Source organism: Grammomys surdaster, unplaced genomic scaffold (genome assembly GCF_004785775.1).
Source record: "Grammomys surdaster isolate TR1022 unplaced genomic scaffold, NIH_TR_1.0 126197, whole genome shotgun sequence".
Classification (NCBI taxonomy): Eukaryota; Metazoa; Chordata; class Mammalia; order Rodentia; family Muridae; genus Grammomys; species Grammomys surdaster.
The window spans coordinates 171,990-195,190 of NW_021621002.1; the positions used below are offsets into that span (position 1 = coordinate 171,990).

The 23,201-nt window shown below is 38.4% G+C and overlaps 1 protein-coding gene across 1 annotated transcript; it reads right to left on the reverse strand.

Moving 5' to 3' along the window:
- Positions 1 to 6,084: 6,084 nt before the first annotated feature.
- Positions 6,085 to 8,194, reverse strand: LOC114613211 (disks large homolog 5-like). Its single transcript, XM_028758409.1, has 3 exons — positions 7,783 to 8,194; positions 6,943 to 7,132; positions 6,085 to 6,228 (listed from the first exon to the last, which is right to left on the reverse strand). The coding sequence occupies exons 1-3, from the start codon at positions 7,956 to 7,958 to the stop codon at positions 6,085 to 6,087; spliced, it is 510 nt and encodes a 169-aa protein (XP_028614242.1). The 5' UTR covers positions 7,959 to 8,194.
- Positions 8,195 to 23,201: the final 15,007 nt, after the last annotated feature.

Consider the following 23,201-nt stretch of genomic DNA (forward strand, 5'->3'; position numbering starts at 1 on the left):
AAGCCCACATTTACATGGAAACTGAACAACACCCTACTCCTTGATAATCAGGTAAGGGAAGAAATAAAGAAAGAAATTAAAAACTTTTTAGAATTTAATGAAAATGATGACACATCATACCAAAATTTATGGGATACAATGAAAGCAGTGCTAAGAGGAAAATTCATAGCTCTAAGTGTCTACAAAAAGAAACTGGAGGGAGCATACACTAACAGCTTGACAGAGCACCTGAAAGACCTAGAACAAAAAGAAGCTAATACACCCAAGAGGAGTAGAAGGCAGGAAATAATTAAACTCAGGGCTGAAATCAACCAAATTGAAACAAAAAGAACTATCCAAAGAATCAATAAAACCAGGAGCTGGTTCTTTGAGAAAATCAACAAGATAGATAAACCCTTAGCTAGACTAATCAGAGGGCAGAGAGACAGTATCCAAATTAATAAAATCAGAACTCAAAAGGGGGACATAACAACAGAAACTGAGGAAATTAAAAAAATCATCAGATCCTACTACAAAAGCCTATATTCAACAAAATTGGAAAATTTGGATGAAATGGACAATTTCCTAGACAAATACCAGTTGCCAATGTTAAATCAGGACCAGATAAACCATCTAAACAGTCCCATAACCCCAAAAGAAATAGAAGCAGTCATTAAAAGTCTCCCTACAAAGAAAAGCCCGGGACCAGACGGTTTTAGTGCAGAATTCTATCAGACCTTCAAGGAAGACCTAATCCCAATTCTTTTCAAACTATTCCACAAAATAGAAACAGAAGGTACACTACCCAACTCATTCTTTGAAGCCACAATTACACTCATACCTAAGCCACACAAAGACCCAACAAAGAAAGAGAACTTCAGGCCAATCTCCCTTATGAACATTGATGCAAAATTACTCAATAAAATTCTAGCGAACCGAATTCAAGAACACATCAAAACAATTATCCATCACGATCAAGTTGGCTTCATCCCAGGAATGCAGGGTTGGTTCAATATTCGGAAATCCATCAATGTAATCCATTATATAAACAAACTCAAAGAAAAAAACCACATGATCATCTCACTAGATGCTGAGAAAGCATTTGACAAAATTCAACACCCCTTCATGATAAAAGTCTTTGAAAGGTCAGGAATTCAAGGTCCATACCTAAACATAGTAAAAGCAATTTACAGCAAACCAGTAGCCAGCATTAAACTAAATGGAGAGAAACTTGAAGCAATCCCACTAAAATCAGGGACTAGGCAAGGCTGCCCACTCTCCCCCTACTTATTTAATATAGTATTGGAAGTCCTAGCCAGAGCAATTAGGCAACACAAGGAGGTCAAAGGGATACAAATTGGAAAGGAAGAAGTCAAAATCTCACTATTTGCAGATGATATGATAGTATACTTAAGTGACCCCAAAACTTCCACCAGAGAACTCCTAAACCTGATAAACAACTTTAGCAAAGTGGCTGGATATAAAATTAACTCAAGCAAATCAGTAGCCTTCCTCTACTCAAAAGATAAACTGGCTGAGAAAGAAATTATGGAAATGACACCCTTCAAAATAGTCACAGATAATATAAAATACCTTGGTGTGAACCTAACCAAGCAAGTAAAAGACCTGTATGACAAGAACTTCATTCCCCTGAAGAAAGAAATCGAAGCCGATCTCAGAAGATGGAAAGATCTCCCATGCTAATTGATTGGAAGGATTAATATAGTAAAAATGGCTATTTTGCCAAAAGCCATCTACAGATTTAATGCAATCCCCATCAAAATTCCCACTCAATTCTTCTCAGAGATAGAAAGAGCAATTTTAAAATTTATTTGGAATAACAAAAAACCCAGGATTGCGAAAACTACTCTCAGCAATAAAAGAACTTCTGGAGGAATCACCATCCCCGACTTCAAGCTGTACTACAAAGCAATAGTGATAAAAACTGCATGGTATTGGAACAGAGACAGGCAGGAGGATCAGTGGAATAGAATAGAAGACCCAGAAATGAACCCCCATACCTATGGTAACTTAATCTTTGACAAAGGGGCTAAAACCATCGAATGGAAAAAAGATAGCATTTTCAACAAATGGTGCTGGTCCAACTGGAGGTCAGCATGTAGAAAAATGAAAATTGATCCATACTTATCTCCTTGTACAAAGCTCAATTCCAAGTGGATTAAGGACCTCCACCTAAAACCAGCCACACTGAAACTAATAGAAGAGAAACTGGGAAAAAGCCTGGAATACATAGGCACAGGGAAAAAGTTCCTGAACAGAACGCCAATGGCCTGTGCTCTAAGACCAAAAATTGACAAATGGGACCTCATAAAGCTGCAAAGCTTCTGTAAAGCAAAGGACACAGTCAATAGGACAGAGCGGCAACCAACAGATTGGGAAAAGATATTCACCAACCCTACATCTGATAAAGGGCTAATATCCAAGGTATACAAAGAACTGAAGAAATTAGACTCTAGACAATCAAAGAACCCTATTAAAAAATGGAGCACAGACCTGAACAAAGAATTCTCAACTGAGGAAGCTCGAATGGTTGAGAAGCACCTAAAGAAGTGTTCAGCATCCCTAGTCATCAGGGAAATGCAAATGAAAACAACACTGAGATTCCACCTCACACCAGTCAGAATGGCTAAGATCAAAAACACAGGTGACAGTACATGTTGGTGAGGATGTGGAGAAAGAGGAACACTCCTGCACTGTTGGTGGGATTGTAAACTGGTACAACCACTATGGAAGGCAGTCTGGCGGTATCTCAGAAAATTGAACATAGCGTTACCTAGGGACCCAGCTATACCACTCCTGGGCATATACCCAAAAGAAGTTTCAACATACAACAGGGACACATGCTCCACCATGTTCATAGCAGCCTTATTTATAATAGCCAGAAGTTGGAAAGAACCCAGATGCCCTTCAACAGAAGAATGGATGCAGAAAATGTGGTACATTTATACAATGGAGTACTACTCAGCTATTAAAAACAATCAGTTCACAAAATTCCTAGGCAAATGGATGGAGCTGGAAAATATCATCTTGAGTGAGATGACCCAATCTCAAAGGAACATACACGGTATGCACTCACTGATAAGTGGATATTAGCCCAAAAGCTCACAATTTCTAAGAATCTTCATATAGACCACATAAAACTCACATAGAAGAAGGAAGACCAAAGTATGAATGCATTGGTCCTTTTTAGAAGGAGCATCAAAAGTTTCAACCAGAACTCCCAAAGTCTAAACCACCAACCAGAGAGCACAAAGGGAGGGACTCACGCACCTGTATAGGGAATTGAGGGTGACCTTGTTAGACTCCAGTGAAAGTGGAGGGCCAAGGTCCCCAAAAGTTTGGATCCCCTACTGTGTTGGAATTCGAGAGCAGGGAGATAGGACTGGGAGGATGTTTGGAGCACACCATCACAAAAATTAGGAGGAAGGGTTAGGGGATAAGGGATTTGGGGCGAGAATGAGAAAGGAGACAACATTGAAAGGTAAATACATATAATACCCAATAAAAACCCCACACAGATAAAGGATTTAAAAAAAAGGGAGTCTATTTATTTTAAATTAATTTCAAAAGTTTCTAGGAGATGCAAATTGGCTAAGATACTATTTTAAGCTCTCCACAAAAGAATTTAAATCTCTGTTCAATATTCTCAAGAGAGAGGTAAACCCTAACTTCCTCAACAGTTAATTGACAAAAGAGAGGTAATCTCACAAAAAGTAGAAAAAGCTATTTCTAATCGATATATCATATAGTCTGATTAATTGTCAGTGGAGCTATAAAAGTCCTTTGACAAAAGATTATTAATATAGATTTATATATCCTTAAATAAGGCCTTCATGACTCTCTGAGTGTGGAAGGAGCAACTGTTGGCGGTTCTGCCCTGATTTTACAAGAACTCTGAAAAATTGGCTTTAAAAACAAAAGAGGGGGAACGGTACCCCCTCAGAAGGAGTCCCCCTGAAATACTCTCCATCATGCCTTGTTCACTTTTCTCTCTCTAAAGCTGAAAGCTCATGGCAAATCTCTTGCTGACCATGTTGGTAACCTCGGGCACCACCAAGACCAACAAAACTTTGCCACAGATATGGGGAAGGACCCTCATACCCATAAAGGGAATGCCCCAGTCCCAGTTCCCTTATGGAGCCGAGGACTGATATGCCTGCCCAATACCACAGAAGGCACAGCTAACCGGCTACCACAAATATTAATGAAAAAATAGATACCCTCACAAAGCCAGGCCCAATCATAAATACGATGAATAACAATTTACATCCAGGGAAGAGAAATCTCCCTGAGAATCCCCTTCTTTTTTCTTTCCAGGTAAAATTGAATCACCCGTGATGACTGCTATTAGAAGTTCTAACCCAGATGGACCAGAAGCCAGGAGCCTCGCCCTTACCCTCACCCCCTACCTTTTCCCACCTGCACAAGGTCCCCTGAAGCTGGGCAACTGTAAGATCCTGCTTGGCAACTGCAGATAGACTCAAAGCAGTGTACCATATCATCTGAAGAATAGCAGGGAGACCATAACTCAAGCAGTGTACCATATCTTCTGAAGAATAGCAGGTTGCAGTCCTCCTCGCCCCCACGAATAACCAGAACCTGCCGGTCGGGTCAAGTGGCACCCAGACGTGGGGCTCGAGGCACGGACCCATCCGGACGAACCCTCATTGAGAGGATGTGCGCACGACATCAAGATTGAGCAAGACAGAGATCATCGCCCGTGACCTGTCGTCCACGGAACCAGGTTGATGCTGCCATCAAGAAGGCAGTTGAAGTTCATTACCATCAGCTGAAAATTGCAGAGGATCCAGAAGTGACTCCGCAGGAGACTGACACAGCTGTCAGCTCCCCTGCCTCCCCCTACGGTCGACCCCTAGACTTCCACGCCCTCCAGAAGGGTTCCTGGTATGCCTGGCTTTGCCCTCATTTCTCTCGCTAGAGAGCTTGGCCTCTTGATCACCACAACAAAAATTGGCTTTTTCCTAAACCAAGGCCACCCTTGATATGGCCGCTAACATTGGGGAGCCTTCCTTTATGACAATATTACACCCCAAACTGACAAATGGTTGGTAACTTGAACATTTACAAGAGACTAGGATGGCTGTGAGTTAGCCCAATGACGGGATTATTGTAGGTCCACTTCCCAGGGGCCCACCCAATGCAGCCGAAAAGGAGTGCGTGGTGCTGGGAGTGGGTGCAGCCTACATGGCCTAAGACAGGGCTCTCACCCTCCTTTCACCCACATCAGAGTCCCTTGACGTTGCCCATCGTCGACAGCCTAAAGCCTTCAACCATCGATGTGACTTGTCTCACATCAGTGTTTTGGGGTCGTGAACTTGTCTAAGACCCCCCATAATTAGACATCCAAATTCAAAACTCACATAGTTGGGATTGAACATAAGACGCCTTCTCTAACTAAACAGAGAAAGGGGAGAGGCCAGAAGCCAGGACCCTCGCCCTTACCCTTACCCCCTACCTTTCCCCACCTGCACAATGTCCTCTGAAGCTTGGCAGCTGCAAGATCCTGCTTAGCAACTGCAGATAGACTCAAAGCAGAGTACCATGTCTTCTTAAGAATAGCAGGGAGACCATAACTCAAGCAGTGTACCATATCTTCTGAAGAACTGCAGGTAGATCATAATTCAAGGCAGTGTACCATATAGACCATGACATGTTTCAAGGCACAGGCCAATAAGATTTTGTACTTTTCCACCACCTGGACCCTCTTACCCCCTCCCCTTGTAAAACATGCTATAAAAAAGCATTTCATGTTCAAAAAAAAAAAGAAATTAAAAAAAAAATAAAAACAAAAAAAAAATAAATAAATAACATAAGAAAAAACAAAACCATGCAAATCAAAATTTCAACCAAAAGTCTTAACAGAAAAAATTGTGAAGGGACATTCCCTCACTGCACATTTAGCAGAACAGACTACAGTCAGTTTCTTATTTTCAGCACTTGCTGGTACTGTAGTCACCTCAGTTCTCTCTCAAGAGGTCACACAGGAAAGAGAAAAAGACCCTGAATCTGTCTGGCTGTCTCACTGGCTGCATAATTTGGGCCCATCCACACTGTGGAAATGAACTATGAGGAAGGAGATTCATCCAAAGAAGTCTGTGGTTGTTGAGGAGGGAGTTCAGCAGGGGGCTCCTGAGGTGGCAACTCATTCTGCAGGAGGCTTTCTTCCTGGGATGTGTCCAATTCCAGCTCTCTTGCAGTTTCTGAGACCTGGGAGAGGAAGGCAGTTATTAAGACACAAGGTTGGTGGGGACATGCATGTCAGATGTCAGCTGCTGCCTCCCACCACCTCAACTAGACATCAAAACTGATCTTTTAACTAAAAAGCTTGCTGCTAAATGTACAAGCAGGGCAAAATTTCAAGCAAAACTCACAAACACATGGGCTGACAAGCTGCCACTCAGACTTCTATCAGTGCAAACCATGAACTGGGCAATGGGGAGAGAACTGATTGAGTTGCAGGGAGAAAGGAGAAGGCCACATGCCACCCAGACAACTGACAATGAGAAGCTCTCATCTGATATTTGCATTTGGATTTACTCTCTGCAAGGTTATTTTTACCTGAGAGGACACATGACCCCTGCACAACTCCTGTCACAAGACCTAGAACTTTCTCAAACCTCTGCATACCAACCCACCTATTATAAGATCATGCAAGTGTGTGATGTGTAATTCACCTGTTACCCTTACTAGACTGTCGCTGTAAGAAGAGTAGCAAGATAGACTTGTCAATAATTCAGTGTCTCCCAAGAGTTGAACTACTGAGAATACTTGTGCATAGACAGAGTAATGAAGAACTAAAGTCCGTGAAGTGGGTGGCTGGTTGGGGGTGTGGATTTGAAAGACGGTGGATCAATGCAAAGATGGATTCAATGGGCAAATGATATCAGACAGTATTAGTCTGAATAAGGTGCTTATCCGTACCTTATCCTGCTGTTGTTGATTTGGGAGATTGTTGGTCTTCTGCTGTTCATCTTCAACATTCAGGTTCAACTCAGTCAAGTACTGTTGGAGAAGGTACGAATCAGCCTGTACTTCCTTGCAATCCTGCCTCACTTTGACCAATGACTTCTTTACAACAGAGGACTGCAACAGGAGCCGACTTTGCAGGTTTCTGGAAACACACTAAGGTTATTAAGATCCTGCAACCTCCTCCTCCCATTCCTACTTATAGGTTCCATTACCCCACCAGGGCCCAGGTTCCCAGGAAGACATAGTACAATATATTTCAATATATCCATGACACTGCACAAACAGCAAACAGCCAATGCAGGTAAGAATTAATCATGTCTGTAGCCCAAACACAAATAAGGCTCCATGTCTCCCCAAAAGAAAGAGGTATCACCATCTATCTGCCTCTCCAAAGAAAGAGGAATCTCCATGGCAGCCCAGTGTATTGCAGCAACATCAAGTAGTAGGGTGAAAATACCCTCATTGGAGGTCAGGAGAACTAAGAGGAGGGCATTCTATCCATGTGTTCCATCACACTCACATCTGTAAAACCCTGCCTGAGCCCCATAGGTCCAGTTATGCAAAAGAACCCTCTCATTTTGTTATCTTAGAGGCTCCTGAGGATGCCCAGATAACCCTGGGAGGACTAAGGTTCTCTTACAGATTGAAGAAAACTGAGTCCAAAAGGCCCAAGGTACACTGAAGGCTAAAAAGCAGAAGGGATAGAACCAGACCTGGAGACTCTCCATTCCAGTTCAAAGGAATGCAGAAATGGCCATTGCACAAGTGGTAGCCTCCATGACCTGCACTTACCTATAGAAGTTAATCTCCTTCTTGTGCTCCTGGACGTTCTCACAGAACTCAGTGTTCTCCATCTCTAATTTGTTCAGAAATGACATGACCGTCTTCTCCTTGAACTTCAGTTTTTCATACAGTGGATTTTGCCTGTAATAGGGTCTGGCCCCAGTAAGACAGAACTCCATGAACATGGGCTTTTAGGAACACATGAACTCAGGCTGGGTCCTGTCCTACCCTACTCCTGGAAGGCCAATTTCTTCATTCTACATACGGGGATCTTCTCCAGCTTTGGAAACTTGTTATCCTGGCCCAGGACAGCAGAAGTTTGGCATCCAGATGGAGGGTGCCCTGGCTCCCTGTGTCCACTCAGCTGGCCTGAACTGGAGGTCTAGCAGCTTATGCTCTAAAGAGACTAGGCCACAGGTCCTTGCCCACCAGAAACCTGTGATTATATATTTCCTAATTTCAAAACAGGGACTCAAAATCCTCCATAACTAATAGTGTGTAGACATTCATTGCACATAATTCTGGAGATGAGACCAGTCATCAACACAGTTTTCTAGTCTGTCAAAGAGATACAAATGTACAGACACATGGCACCACAGAGGCAATGAGAGTGCTGTTTACATGAGCGGATTCCAGACCTCAGGAGTCACATCACCTTTAAACTGTTATACAGGTCAATCCACAGGCCAAAACACAGAACCCTAGTTCCCAAAGAGTGGAAGGAAATATATACCTACTGTATGTCTGCACATCCATATGCATGTGGACACACACACAAGCACACAGACAAGTAAAGGGAAAAGGAAACAGAATCAGAGAATGAGAAAGAGAGAGATACAGCATTGTAGAGAGAACAATCAGAATAAGAAGAAATTCATTCAACATTACTGACTCACAGTATAAGGCACACAGACAAAGAGGAACAGGCATAAGCTTCAGGCCTTCTAGTCCACCACTGAGATGAACAGTGTGGGACCAGCTGCTGCTAGGACCTTCCAGCCCTCAAGTAAGAGCCAGGTCTCTGTTTCAGACACCTCCATTTCAAACCACCTCCCTCTCACTCTATGATGGTGCTCTTCTACCCACCAATCCACTTCATTCTTCCCTCTCTTGAATTCCGTTACACTGGAGCATCAAACACCTCCAGGCCCAAGGGGCTTCTTCTCCAATTATGACCAACAATGCCATCCTCTGCTACATATGTGGCCAGAGCCACGGATCCCTCCATGTGAATCATTTGGTTGCTTGTCCCGTGCCTTTGAGCTCCTTGGAATCCGGCAAGTTGACACTGTTGCTCCCTCCATGGGGCTGCAAACCCCCTCAGCTGCTTCAGTCCCTTCTCCAATACCTCCACCTGGGAACTAGCACTCAGTTCAATGGTTGACTGAGAGCAACCACTTCAGGATTTGTCAGGCTCGGACAGAGCCTCTCAGGGGACATCTATATCAGGCCTCTATCAGCAAGCACTTCCCAGTATCCACAATAGTGTCCAGGTATAAGAAATGGATCTCCCAGTGGAGCAATCTCTGAACAGCCTTACCTTCAGTCTCCGATCCACCTGTTGTCTCCGTTTTTCCTCATGTGAGTACTTTGCTCACCCTCCTAAGAAGCAATGAGATATACACATTTTGATATTCCTTCTTCTTGGGCTTCATATCGTCTGAGTATTGATTCTGAGAGAGAAAATGGATTAGAACTGACATAAAAATCCTCTACAGTTATTTGGAAAAAAAGGGGCCATAGACCACCCCCTCAAATATTTACTTCTACAGACACACCACTCTGAGCTTAAATGGCTAGTTCAGAGTGATTCCCTATTAGATATCCTGTGTATGAACTATTTACATTATGATTCCTAACAGTAGCAAAATTACAGCTAAGAAGTAAGAGTAAAACAATTTTAAAGTTGGGAGTTACCACAACATAAGAAACTATATTAGATAAACGGTCACAGCATTCGGAATGTTGAGAGACAGAGATTTAGAAGATCTTTTGGATTTTACTGGGAGGAAGAAGTTAAGTAGATTTTATCAGCTGAGCAGGGACAGGTGGAGATGTGATGGAGAAGGAGGCTCATGCAAGTGGTGAGATGGGGCAGAGATAGCTAGAATTGGGGAACCATTTGGGGGATTGTAAACCTAACACAGTGGAAATGATATGGAAAGTGTGATGGTGTTCCTAATGAGGAGTTTTAGTATTGGGGAATACAGAGTCTCAACTGGTCATCTCCTCTAGTCATGAAAAGCTTCCAGTGGGAGAACTTGTTTGCATTTATTTGAGTTTTTGGCATATGGTCCCATGGAGATCATCCAACACCTCAGGCTTGTGCTGAGAAAAGGAATGCTATCTGCAAAAAGACAGTGGACCCATCGCTGGTGACAATAACCACACAATTCACTGAACATGGAAAAGTCAGCTGGTGCCTACATAGAGGCTTTTCCCTAAATTCCAGGTATTTTGTGAGGGATGATACCCTGCAGGCTATTAAAAGAGAAACAGATAACTCAGTAAGAAAATCTTTGACCTACAGTATGTTTTGCCTAGGCAATCTGTCTATGCTAGGGCAATGGTGACCCAGAATTTTGGAGAGTAGCCAACCAATGACTGTTTTGACTTATAGCCTATTCTACTAGATTGAACCCATTTCTAACAGTACTCAGGGAACTAAGAATCAGAGCCTAGGTAGCCTAGAGACCCAGAGTAGAAGAAAACATTGATGACCTTAAAAAAAACTCAAATAATTTGTAAAGAAATTCAGTTGTGATTAAACATCAGGGTCTTATCTATTCATCATCAGAAGAGTTCCTCTAGCAGCAGACGTGAACAGATGCACAGACCCACAACCAGATATTTTGCAGAGATTTTCTCTAAATTGGAGCTCTTATCACTTCCTTCTACTCAGAGCTCAGGGATTATAGCAAGGCTTTTGAGGTCCTATTGGAATTTTACTAATAATGACACAGAGACATCTATATAGTTTAATGCTGTTGACTTTTTGCTGGGGCAATGTCTCAGCTAGCCCTCTCAACTTAACCCAACTTCTTCCCTGATGTTTCCCTACCACTGATCCTCTCTTCATGGCTCTCACTGTTTCCCTCCATGCTTCAGTCACCTCCATTAGATACTCCTGTAGAACAGGAGACACAATGATGATAAAAGGGGACAAAGGACACCTGGGGAACTAGGCTCTCTGAACTAACTAAACAATGGCCATAGGAACTCATCCAGACTGAAACTCAAGTACCAGGCCAACATGGGACTACACCAGATATTCTAAAGCTTTGTTTTAGCTATTAGCTTAATACCTTTATGGGACACTTAACAAGTGGTTCACTGACACTTGTGCCTGTTCTAGAAACCCTTTATCTCCTGCTGGGTTAGTGTGTTCAACTTCAGTATCATAACTTTTACTTCATCTTACTATAATTTATTTTGTCACATTTGGAAGCTCCTTCTTTGGAGTCTGTTCTTTTCTCATAAAAGGCAGAAAGGGATGGATCAGGAAAGTAGAGGAGGTGGGGAGGAACTGATAGGAGGAAGGTAGGGCAAGCTATAATCAGGATATGTGGTATGAGAAAAGAATTGATTTTCAACAAAAGAAAAATATCCTACCAACTTCCAACAAAGATCTATTATTACTTCACAAAAAAAAAAAAAGAAATCAGAGCGATTCGATACTAGCAACCTATCAGCACACTGGACAGCTCTAGGACAAAGAGAAGCAAACACACCCAAGGGGAGTACATGACAGGAAATAGTCAAATTCAGGGCCTAAATCAATCAAATAAAACAAAGAAAGTTATACAAAAAATCAACAAAACCAAATGCTGTTTTTTTTTTTTGAGAAAAACAACAAGATAGATAAAACCCTAGCCAAACTACATACTAACTAAAGGGTCCAGAGACAGTGTCCAAACCCCCCAGAAAATAAAATAAAATAAATCAAGGGAGCCATAATAGAAACTGAGGAAATTTAAAAAATCATCATCTCCTACTACAAAAGCCTATACTCAACAAGCCTGGAAAATCTAGATAAAATGGATGATATTCTGGATAGATATCAAATACCAAAGTTAAATCAAGACCAGGTAAACTATCTAAACAGGCCAATGTCCCCAAAGGAAATAGAAATCATTAAAAATCCCTCAACCTAAAAAAAAAAGCCCAGGGCCAGATGACTTTAGTGCAGAATTCTACCCTACCTTCAAAGAAGACCTAATACCAATATTCCTCAAAATATTCCATAACATAGAAACAGAGGAATGTTAACTAATTCATTCTATGAAGATATGATTACTCTGATGTCTAAACCATACAGGAACCCAACACAAAAATACAAATTCAGACAAAAAATATGGATGCAAAAATACTCAATGAAATTCTCAAAATGTAAATCCAAGAACAGAGAAAATCATCATTCACTCTGATCAAGTAGGCTTCAACTCAGGGATACAAGATTGATTCAATTTATGAAAAGCCTTTAACATAATCTACCATATAAACAAATTGAAAGAAATAAATCACATGATCATGACATTAGATGCTGAAAAGCATTTGATAAAACACAACACTTCATGTTAAAAATATTGGAGAGACCAGGAATTCAAGGTCCATAACTAAACCTAATAAAAGCAATATATAACACACCAACTTCCAATATTAAATTAAATGAAGAAATACTTGAAGCAATCCCACCAATATCAGGGATAAGACAAGGATGTTAACTCTCCCCATATATATTTAATATAGGTTTCAAAGTTCTAGCTAGAGCAGTAAGACAACAAAAAACGATAAGGAAGATACAAATTGGCAAAGAAGAAGTTAAGATATCACTATTTACAGATGATACGATAGTATGCATAAACAACCCCAAAAATTCTACCATAGAACTTCTACAGCTAATAAACAATTTTAGCAAAGTGGTTGGATATAGCCTTCCTTTCTATAAATAATAAACAGGCTGAGAAAGAAATTAGGGAAGCGAAAAACTTCACAATAATTACAAATAATAAAAAATATCTTGGGGTAACACTTATCAAACAAGCAAAAGATCTATATGTCAAAACTTAAAGTCTCTCAAAAAGGAAATTGAAGAAGAGCTCAGAAAATGGAGAGATCTCCCATAGTCATGGATTGGTAGAACTAACATAATAAAAATGGCCATCCTACTAGAGAAAATCTACAGATTCAATACAATACCCATCAAAATCACAACACAATTATTCAAATATATGGAAAGATCAATTCTCAAAAACATCTGGAAAAGCAAAAAACCCAGGATAGAGAAAACATTTCTTAAAAATAAATGGACTTCTAGAGGAATCACAATCCTTGACATCAAGCTACATTACAGAGCAATAGTGATGTTTTAAAAAAAAAGAAAAGAAAAAACCAGCATAGTATAGGTACAGAGACAGACAAGTTAATCGTGGAATAAAATTGAAGCCTCAGGAAAAAACTACACACTTCCATTACCAAGTGGAATAGTACTTAGCTATTAAGAATGAGGACATCATGAGTTTTTCAGTCAAATGGATGAAACTAGAAAATATCATCTTGAGTGAAATTACCAACTCAGATTAAAAGGACATGCATGGTATATTCTCACTAGTAAGTGGATATTAGCCAAAAAAATTACAGAATACCCAGGACACAACCAACAAGAGTATAAAAGGTTAACAATCTAAAGAACCCAAGAGAGAATGCCTCAGTCCCAATTGAGAGGAAGAATAAAGCAGTCATGGGGGCAGTGGGAAGGAAGAACCTGGGTGGAAGAGAGGAAATGAAGGGGAAGGGAGAAACAAGATCATGTATGGGGGTAACAGGACTGAAGCTCTTAGGGCTACCAGAAAGAATGGAAACAGGCAACCTCAGGAGGTAGGAGGTCTTTGTACCCTCTAGAATGTACCAGAGACCCGGGAGGTGAGAGACTCTCAGGACTCAAATGGAGGGACATTAAATGTAGTGCTCTACAGTGAGGAGTGGGAACTAGTAGTGTCTGCCTCCAGTGGAGGGACAGAATATCAAATGGAGGGATGGCATTGCCATCCCTGTCAAAAGCTATGACCCAGAAGTGTTCCTGTCCTGGGAACTGCAGGGACAAAAATGGAGAAGAGCATGAGAGAAAAAAGATTCTGTGGCAGGCCCAAATTGGGATCCAGGTCATGGAGAAGTCTAGGGCTCTGACACTGTTACAGATGCTGTGGTATGCTTGTAGACAGGAGCCTAGCAGGGCTGATCCTCTGGGAAGCCCAATGAGCAGCTGAAAGAGTCATATGTAGATACTAGCATCCAACCAATGAACAGGAGACAGGGAACCCTGTGGTTAAATTAAAAAGCTGGAAGAAGCTGAGAAACAGGGCGGTCCCATGAGAAGAGCAGCAGTCTCAACTTACCTGGACCCATGTAGCTGATATGAGGTCCCCAATACATATACATGAGAAGACTGCCTGGAGTGGCCTCAGTGAGAGAAGATTCACCTAACCCTGGAAAAACTTGAGGCCCCAGGGAGTGAGCAGGCCTGGTGGTATGAATGAGGGAGGGTGGGAAAATACTCTTGGAGACCAGGGTGGGGATAAAGAATGATATGGAAGCAGTTCAGGGGAAGAGCAGGAGGGGGATAAAATCTAGACTGTAAAAAAAAGGATTAAAGAATTTTTTACATTTAAATGAATGAATGAATGAATAAATAAATAAATAAATAAATAAAATCAAAAATTATGAAGTGAATCTGACTCAAATTTCAGAAATTTTACTGTGCTTTGTTTTGCAACTATCCATGTTTTAATAAATAATTCTAATGGAATCACGGTGGTGATTCATGATAAACAAACTATTTAGTCAGCCAAATGACTGTTTCAATTCATTTGTTGGGCCTGTTTTCTTTTTCCAAGAAATTTTCCATTCTCAGGATCCGGAATTAAAGACATGAATATACTTGGAGAATATTATCCTACTTTCCACACCCTATTAATCGTATAAGCATTATTGGTTTCAATAGATCTTCATGGCTTCCAGTTCAATTCCCATATCCCAACTGTTAGCACAAACCATATTTTTCTTTCCATTTTGTGGAGGACCAAGTAAATCACTGACAGTATGATTTCTTATGACTTCTGAAGCCATCTATATTCTCATTTTACCTATCTACCCCTTCTCTATATTTATCTCCCTTACATTTACCTCAGAACCCATCCGTTTTACAATTTTTCCTATAATTTTATAAAATTTCTGATCAAGTGGTTCGTGCTACTCCCCTTAACATGCCTCTCACAGTCATCTGTATTTACAGTCCTACTTCCCCCAAGGAGCCCTGTCTTTCCCATTTCCTTAATCAGATATTTGTACCTGCTATTTTGCTCTCTATTGCTAGAATACATCTCATTTTGATTTCATGGTTCCTGTAGTTACTACAGGATACATAATCACATATAAATACATAGAGCTAGGGGCCTCCAACAGGAGAGAACATGTGATGCTAAGACAAACACTATTTTCAATGCATTATGACAAATAAGAACTTGGTGAAATTCATCATATAGTCATTCTGTTTGGGAGTTTTAAAACAGATTCATTCCAATACAGTGGAAACAAAATTCCCAGTGTTATCCTTTCATCAGAACTCATAAAGTTTTACAGTTTCACTCAATAGTCTTAGCTTTGGTGCCTATGTTACTTAATAGTGTTATTATTCAGTTTTTTTAATTCAACATTTTAAAATCAGCTTGTGATAGAAAAACAGAAAACTACACTGAACCTGAATCTCATGAGAAAATGAGGGCCCAAATATATATTAAAAGTTCATGAAGGTATTCTACATATATAGTTGTACACATGCATGTAAGTATAGAAAAAATGCAGAAGTTACTGGAATAGACTGTCCTATATTATTGCCATGGATATGGCATGATAAATCACACATGTTATAGTTACATAATTTTTGTTCTTCAAAAGTTTAGTCCAGTTTTAAAAAAATGGATTAATCCCAATTTCCAGACCCAAACATCTGCTTTTCTCAACAACATAAGTTTACAGTCCTTTACAATGATGCTATGTTTTATAAAAACTCCAGAGATGGCTCAGTGGTTAAGAGCACTTTTAACACTTGCAAATGACCTAGATTAGATTTCCAGCAATGACATGTTGGGTCATGACGACCTGTAACTCTCTCTGACATAGCATGCTAGTGGTACACTCATGTATATGCAAGGAAAATATTCAGATAAGTATAATAAAATACATAAATCTTAAAGAAAATAAAGTTTAAATCAATAAGTAAATTTAAGGTAAATAACAGGAATCTACAATATTAGCTTTTCTTATCCCAAAGATATATACTTCATCTCTCTAGTTTATATCTATTTCTTTGTAAATGCTTATCATATACAGAAAATGTCACGACTTCTGATTTATTAAGTGGCATCTTACTCTGGGCTTCACTTAAGGCAAGAAATGACCAGAAAAGACCACAGATGCAGTGGCTCCAAACTGAGTTGTTAACATATGCATGCACTGAGGAAACTCATTTGTTTTACTTGAAAAAAACTGCAGTACTGGCAGATTTCATAAGTATTTAAATTATAGTATTCAGTTGTGAGTACTGAAACCTAAAGTATGTCCATAAACATCCATAATAGTGGAGAAGCCATCGCTATTAAATTGATCCAGATTAAAAAACAAAGCATTGTACAGATAGCTGTCTCAAAAGATGTGCAATAAAAAAAGTGGCTTTCTACTTAGCTCTTCACTTTTAAAGAGAAATCAGTTCATCTCTTCATTAGCACAGTATTTGATTGTAGAACAGCCTTAATTTATGAATTTATATTGACCTTTGCCTTCTACTTTTGGACTTAGTAATGTAAGAAACATCCAAATATATGAAAATGATGATTTTCATTTAAGTCTTATCATATTTAGTGAGTAGTGACCTAAATGTAATATGACTGCTCAGAGAGAACATAAAGTGAGTTTGTGACTTCAGGTGACAAGACACATGGTGTTGTCTGATGTCCTGTCTACTATCAGCAGCAAGAATATGTCTTTAAGGATTTCAGGAGATAAAGAACTTAGCCACCCAAACTAGTTTCATGTAACCTTTTTGAAGTATATAATGGCAGCAGAACTACATCTTGATCACACATTAATAAAGAATTAATTCAGAGCCATTTGATGATGCCCTTAAAAATTTATATGCATGAATTGTTTTTGGAAATTGAGTTGATGACAGGTGAAACTGCAAGCATATAGACATTCTAAAATATTACAGTCTCCCTCTTACAAGTCAGTTCCCCTGAGATGAAACAGCTGCAGCAAAATTATAACTGAGGAGACTGTAGGGCAGCAATCATACCCAGAGCACAAGTTGCATAGCATTAGTATATGAACAATACGAGAATGCTCATTGGAAATGTGTGTGTGTGTGTGTGTGTATGTATTTGTGTGTGCATGTGTGCATGTGTGAAAGTATTGGACTACTGGGAATAAGGACAGAACAATAGCATAGTGTGTGCCAGAGCTGCTAACAAGAATACCTCTATATCACTTGAGAGAAAAACTAAATTATATAAAATATTTCTATGTAACAAAAATGAACATTAAGGAAAATGGAGAATATGTCCAATGTTTTCTGGTTTATTTGATCAAATCCATGGACCCTCCTTACTACACCAGAGCAGGCATTTAGTGTGACTTACTCAAAAGTAACTGAAATTTGGGTTATGCTTTCAAACATAAACACATGTTTTTATACTTTGATTTTTGTGGTCTTGAAACTCTGTGACCAATAACTTAATAATAATAACTGGCATCATTTTCTTTCACTGCTTGAAACAATGATTTCATGATTCTACATTATCTGTTTTCTTGTTTAAATTTAGTGTCTCTCTCTCTCTCTCTCTCTCTCTCTCTCTCTCTGTGTGTGTGTGTGTGTGTGTGTTGTGTGTAAGAGAAAGAAGGAGGGGCTTCTCAACCCGTAATACAGAATGACATCAATCAAATGCTCTATGCTCCTGTCTGAACCTTTAAAGTGCTAGGATAATAGGTATATACCTCCACACATGCCTTAATTTTCAATTTTAATCTTATGTACATCGATAAATGATATTCCAAAAATAAAAGGGGACTGTAAGATTCAACACATAAACTTAAATTTAGCTGACATTTCTTTGTGAATGCATATTTTAGTGAGAAATTTTATTTGTAAATATTGGAGGAAACATTGAGATTCTGATTTTAAATACTTTTATGCCATTCAGGAATTGAAAGAATTTTTCTCACTGCTAATGAAAATCTAACTCAATGTTATATCGGTAGCAATACACAAAGGTTCAATTTAGAAAATTTAGATATTTAAACTGAATTTATTTTCATTGGAACACACAAAATCCTACTGAAACTTATCCAGTTTTCAGTTTTGTAAGAATATATTTACATGGAGTTAAAAATAAGAACAGATTTTCAGATACTTCCAGAATACCCATGAAATGTATTCTTTATTAGAAATCATTGAAATGGAATAAATAAATCTATCCAAATTGTTAAAACTTATATAGTGTTAACAATGCCTTATGTTTCCTATGTATTAGTTGAAATTAGTAGAATGTCTAAGTATATACATAGTTAACAGAATAGAAAATTACTGATAAATAATAAATTAGATAATATTTGTTGTATATTCCTCACTTATGCTTTATATAATTAGACAAATACAATCAGTAAACTTGGGAAAATGAGAAAATGGATAATACAATTTTAATGTATCTGAATAGTATAAAAGGATTCCTGCAAAACAATGACTGTCTGATCCTTGTGTTTTAGGTGTTTGTTACAGAAATGGAAAACTAAACGAGTTGTCATTGCCTAGGTGGATGCACACTCTTAGAATTATTACAGTACATATGCAAGAAACTCCTATCTTATATATGCTCCTTAAAATATTGCATCTGGGTATATATATATATATATATATATATATATATATATATATATATATATGTATGTATGTATGTCAGTTTACATCAACTACAAAAACTAATGGGTTTCATATTTTTATTACTATATAATACCCATTAGTTTTCTTCACTCTATCAGCCTTTCTTCTCTCTACACACCATTCTTCCTGGCCTTGTTCTTTTCAAAATACTCTTCTTTTACTGTCACATACATAATCATAGATCACAGTAAGTGAAATATATTAGATTTTTATTAATCATGAAAATGATACTTCTATGTCTACAAGCATCAGTTATGTACTTATTATACAGTATGGCTCAAAAGTAATATTCTAAGCAGAGAATTCTCTAATCATTTTTTATAGAAAATGCTGCTTCATTCTACCAAGTAGTTACTATTCTCACTATTAATGAGGACAAAAAGAAGCATTCACCCAACTGGGCCTTTGATAAACATCCTTGTAGAATGAGGGCCTGAGAAGTAGTTATAAGAAAGTAATGTCATAGCTCATCCCATTCTAGACCCACAGTTATCATGTCATCTGGAGAAGACACTTCTAACCATGAAGTTGTTACAAAGTGGTTTCATCAAATGGAAAAGTGAACTTCCCTAATTCCATGAGAACAGTGGAGTAGGAGTAGCTGTGCCCAGTATGTCTATGGGTGGGCCATTCTCCCCAGACTGTATGTCACTATTGATTAATTTCTACCACTTTTTGTGAACAAAACTAAAAATAATAATATCCCATTTAAATGATGTGGAAAACAATTTCAATTCCCCAAGGTATTCTTCCTCTTTCCAAAACATTTGGGGTGTCATCCACACTTACCTGACAGTGACTTCAGAGACTCACCTTGAAATTAACATCTTTTTTGTTAAATTAAGAAAATGTCACCTCCTCTAAACACTCTTGAGTAAAGTTATCTTTCTTAAAGATCACACAGAAGTGAGATAATGTAACAGCGGAAATGCAGCAGTTGGAATGGGATTGTAGCTCAGTTGATAGAGTACATGCCTAGAGAGTATCATGGATGCGGGAGGCAATGAAATAAAACAAATCTTCAAAATATAGACTCAGGTGAGGGAGATGAATCCAAGATAATTGGCTAACAGAAGACCTGCAATATATCATAAAATAAAGCTTTAAAGACACCGTCATATAACACAAGAAGCAAAGGAAACATGCACACATGCATTAAATAAGAGCAGAATCAAAATTTTCTGTTCATCCTGTAGGTAAAACATGAAGCATAAGGAATTAAAAAGCAAATTAAAAGCACTAATAGAATAACTGTAAGTCACAAATAAAGAAATCCCATTACAAGGAAAGAAGAACTGCCTAATTCCAGGAAAATAGTTGACAAGGAACAACTAATTTCTCAAGGTAAAGGTTCAAAGACAGAAGAGACTACAGCAATGTATAAAGGGAAGGAAGAGTACACATTACTAGAAACAGATTATAGACAGAAAGTTATGCATGAATGGATGGAAGGGATCTGAATTTGGACTACCAACCTGAGAGGTGAAAGTGGGGCAAGAAAAGAAATACTAGGAGGGACGGTTTAAACTAAGGAACATTAAGGTTCATATGGAAACAATACAGTTGTAACTTTCAAAAGTATAAATGGGTATAAAGACAAGCTAAATAAAATCACAAAATAACAGGGAAGATGAAGCCCAAAATGAAATTTCTCATTATTAAATGAAGTTTCCACTATTGCAAATTAGTTAGAACTAATGAAATTTTTAGCCAAGGGAACCCATGGAAACTTTCAAATAATGCAAAGAATTGTTAAGGCTATTATGTGCCCTCCACAAACTGATGTTAAGGCTCTACTCCAGAAGGTAGAATTTAGGCAACACCTTAAAAGTGGAGAAATCAAATTGATGACTATCTAAAGCATACACCCATGTGGATCAGAGATTATAGTACTGGAATGTAACATGTACACTACCAAAGAAAAAAAGTAAACACAAAACTAGATACAAAATCTTTAGGCTGATGTAGGAGGCCTTCGTGATTCGCCATTACAAGATGGCGCCGGCTGGTCAGGCCATTTGAGTAAACAAGCCTGTTGCACATGTGCTGGCTGCCTGGGCCATGCCACTTTTCCTATGCTAATGAAGCAATGCCTTGTGCTCCAATCACTTACTTACATGCTGCCTGTTAGAGTATTTAAGCCATGCTCCTGGCTCGCTCAGGGTCCTTTGCAAGAGCTATAGCTGAAATAAAGAGCTGCAGAAGAATCCTGTTGTTGCCGTGTCTTCCTTGCTGGCGAGGTGGGTGCGCGCGACAGGCTACAATGGTGACTTACCTGTAAGATATGCTGATGCAATAGTGGCACAAAATTCATTGGAGTGACAAGTCAATCTCTGATTTCATTTGAAGCATGGAATCCATGAGATCAAAACCATACCCAGCACTACTTGCATTGTTAAGAACATGAGATTAGATAGCCATGGGACCAAAGAGAAAACTGAATACTAGTGTTGTTGTAGCAAATAAAATGACACATTATGACATACTGTTAAACTTGTAGATATGATTCTTACTCAGCCATCATCAGAGAAGCTTCCTTCAGCAGAAAACAGGAATAGATACAGAGACTCATGGCTAGAAAATAAGCAGAGTGAAAGACATTAAGACATTCAGCTCTATATGGGGAGTCTCCATCAAATTCTTCTGCTCAAAATACAGGGATCCGTATGAAAGAAGTTATAGAAAGACTGGAAAAAACAGATTGGATGATGGACACCAAGAAATCAAGGCATTCTAAACACAGCCCTTGGGGCACACATATAAACTCAAAGACTTGTAACATACCCATATCTTCATTTGATGAGTCATTTGCAGAAGTAAATCTGTGACCCCTCCATAATCCAGAAGTTATCTCCATTTGATAGCCACTTGCTAATAAAAATTAGTTTTCTCCTTGGCTGCCTCTCTGTAGAATCAAACCACTCATAAGGTAGTTTCCATGTCCTGAAGTACATTGACAACACAAAACAATCTTAATAGAGTTTCTACTGATTGTTTGCATATGTATTACGACTTCTAGTGTTTGAATCTTTGAGATTCTTGTGTGTGCACTTGTGTGGCCTGTTGGTTTATGTTTGATGCGCTTTTACTTTGACACTTTTTCTTCCATTTGTTTTTACCTATTCTAATTTATTTAATTTTTGTTTATGTTTCATCTGTTTATTTTATTGTTATTATTTAAATAGGTAAAGTTTTTTAAAAGTATATTTTAAAAAACTAATTGGGGCTGCACAGAACGATTCCTTATAACCAGCTGTAAGGCCAATTTCTAAGGGATCCCATCCACTCCTCTCACCTCTGTGGGCATCAGGCATGTACATACACACATGATGGCCTGTTTATTTCCTAACCAAAAAAAATGTGGTGTATATATGGATGGAGTAGGATGTGGGGGAAGAACTGAAAGTAATAGGGTAAGGGGAAACCTTAATCAGGCTATATTGTCTGAGAAAATCTTTTTTTCAATAAAAATAATCATAATATTTAGATAGGGTTAAGGTGGTGAATACTTGTCATCCCAGAACTGGATATATAGAGACAGGAGAAGAATGAGGATTACCATCTTGGCCCAGGTCACAGAGAAAGATGCTCTATCAAGACACAAGATGAATGGCATAGGAAGATCAACAGTCAAGCTTGAGTCCTGGTCTCCATGTGCACATACACATACACACTTCATCTCTGTACACATACAAACACATATGTGTACAGATACACAACAAAAAATATTATACAACATGTATGTTTAATGAGTTGTTTTTATTTACCAATAATATTGTAATAAATGAGATGAAATGTAATAGAAATAAACAGTCACATGATATTTTCGTATAAGACACATAAAGTAATCATGGTTAAAAAGTGTAAACTTTAAATTCACACTATTTTTATGGATCCATCAAACATACAATTAAGAAAAAGAATTAAAGCCTCAATAAAATATTAAAACTATACTTGAAGAGTAAGTGTAGATAAAAATCTTTTCATCAGAAAGCTTAAAACATTGCTATCAGCAAGGATTTTGTTTTGAGTAAACTCAGCAGCAAAGGAATATTCGTGATACATAGCAAAAGAGAAAGATCTCACTGGAAAAATAAACTGATTGTGTACAATCAATGTAAGAACACTATAGTACTTGGCAAGAAAAACAAAAAAAAAGAATGTTTATGTATAATCCAAGAAATTTTATTTAAATAATATAAAAATACTTGCTTTGCTATTAGACCATTAAAGTTTTTAAAGACAGTGTTTTAGGAAAACAAAAACTGTACAGAATGATTCTTGTTACCTAACTGTAAGTCTAAATCCAATGAATCCCATGATATCTTCTCACCTCTGTGGGCACCAGAAGTGCAAACATATATACACACTTCCCACAGTACTCACAGGTAAAAATGAATAATAAATTAATAGGTTTTAAAGAAAAGAAAAAACCTTT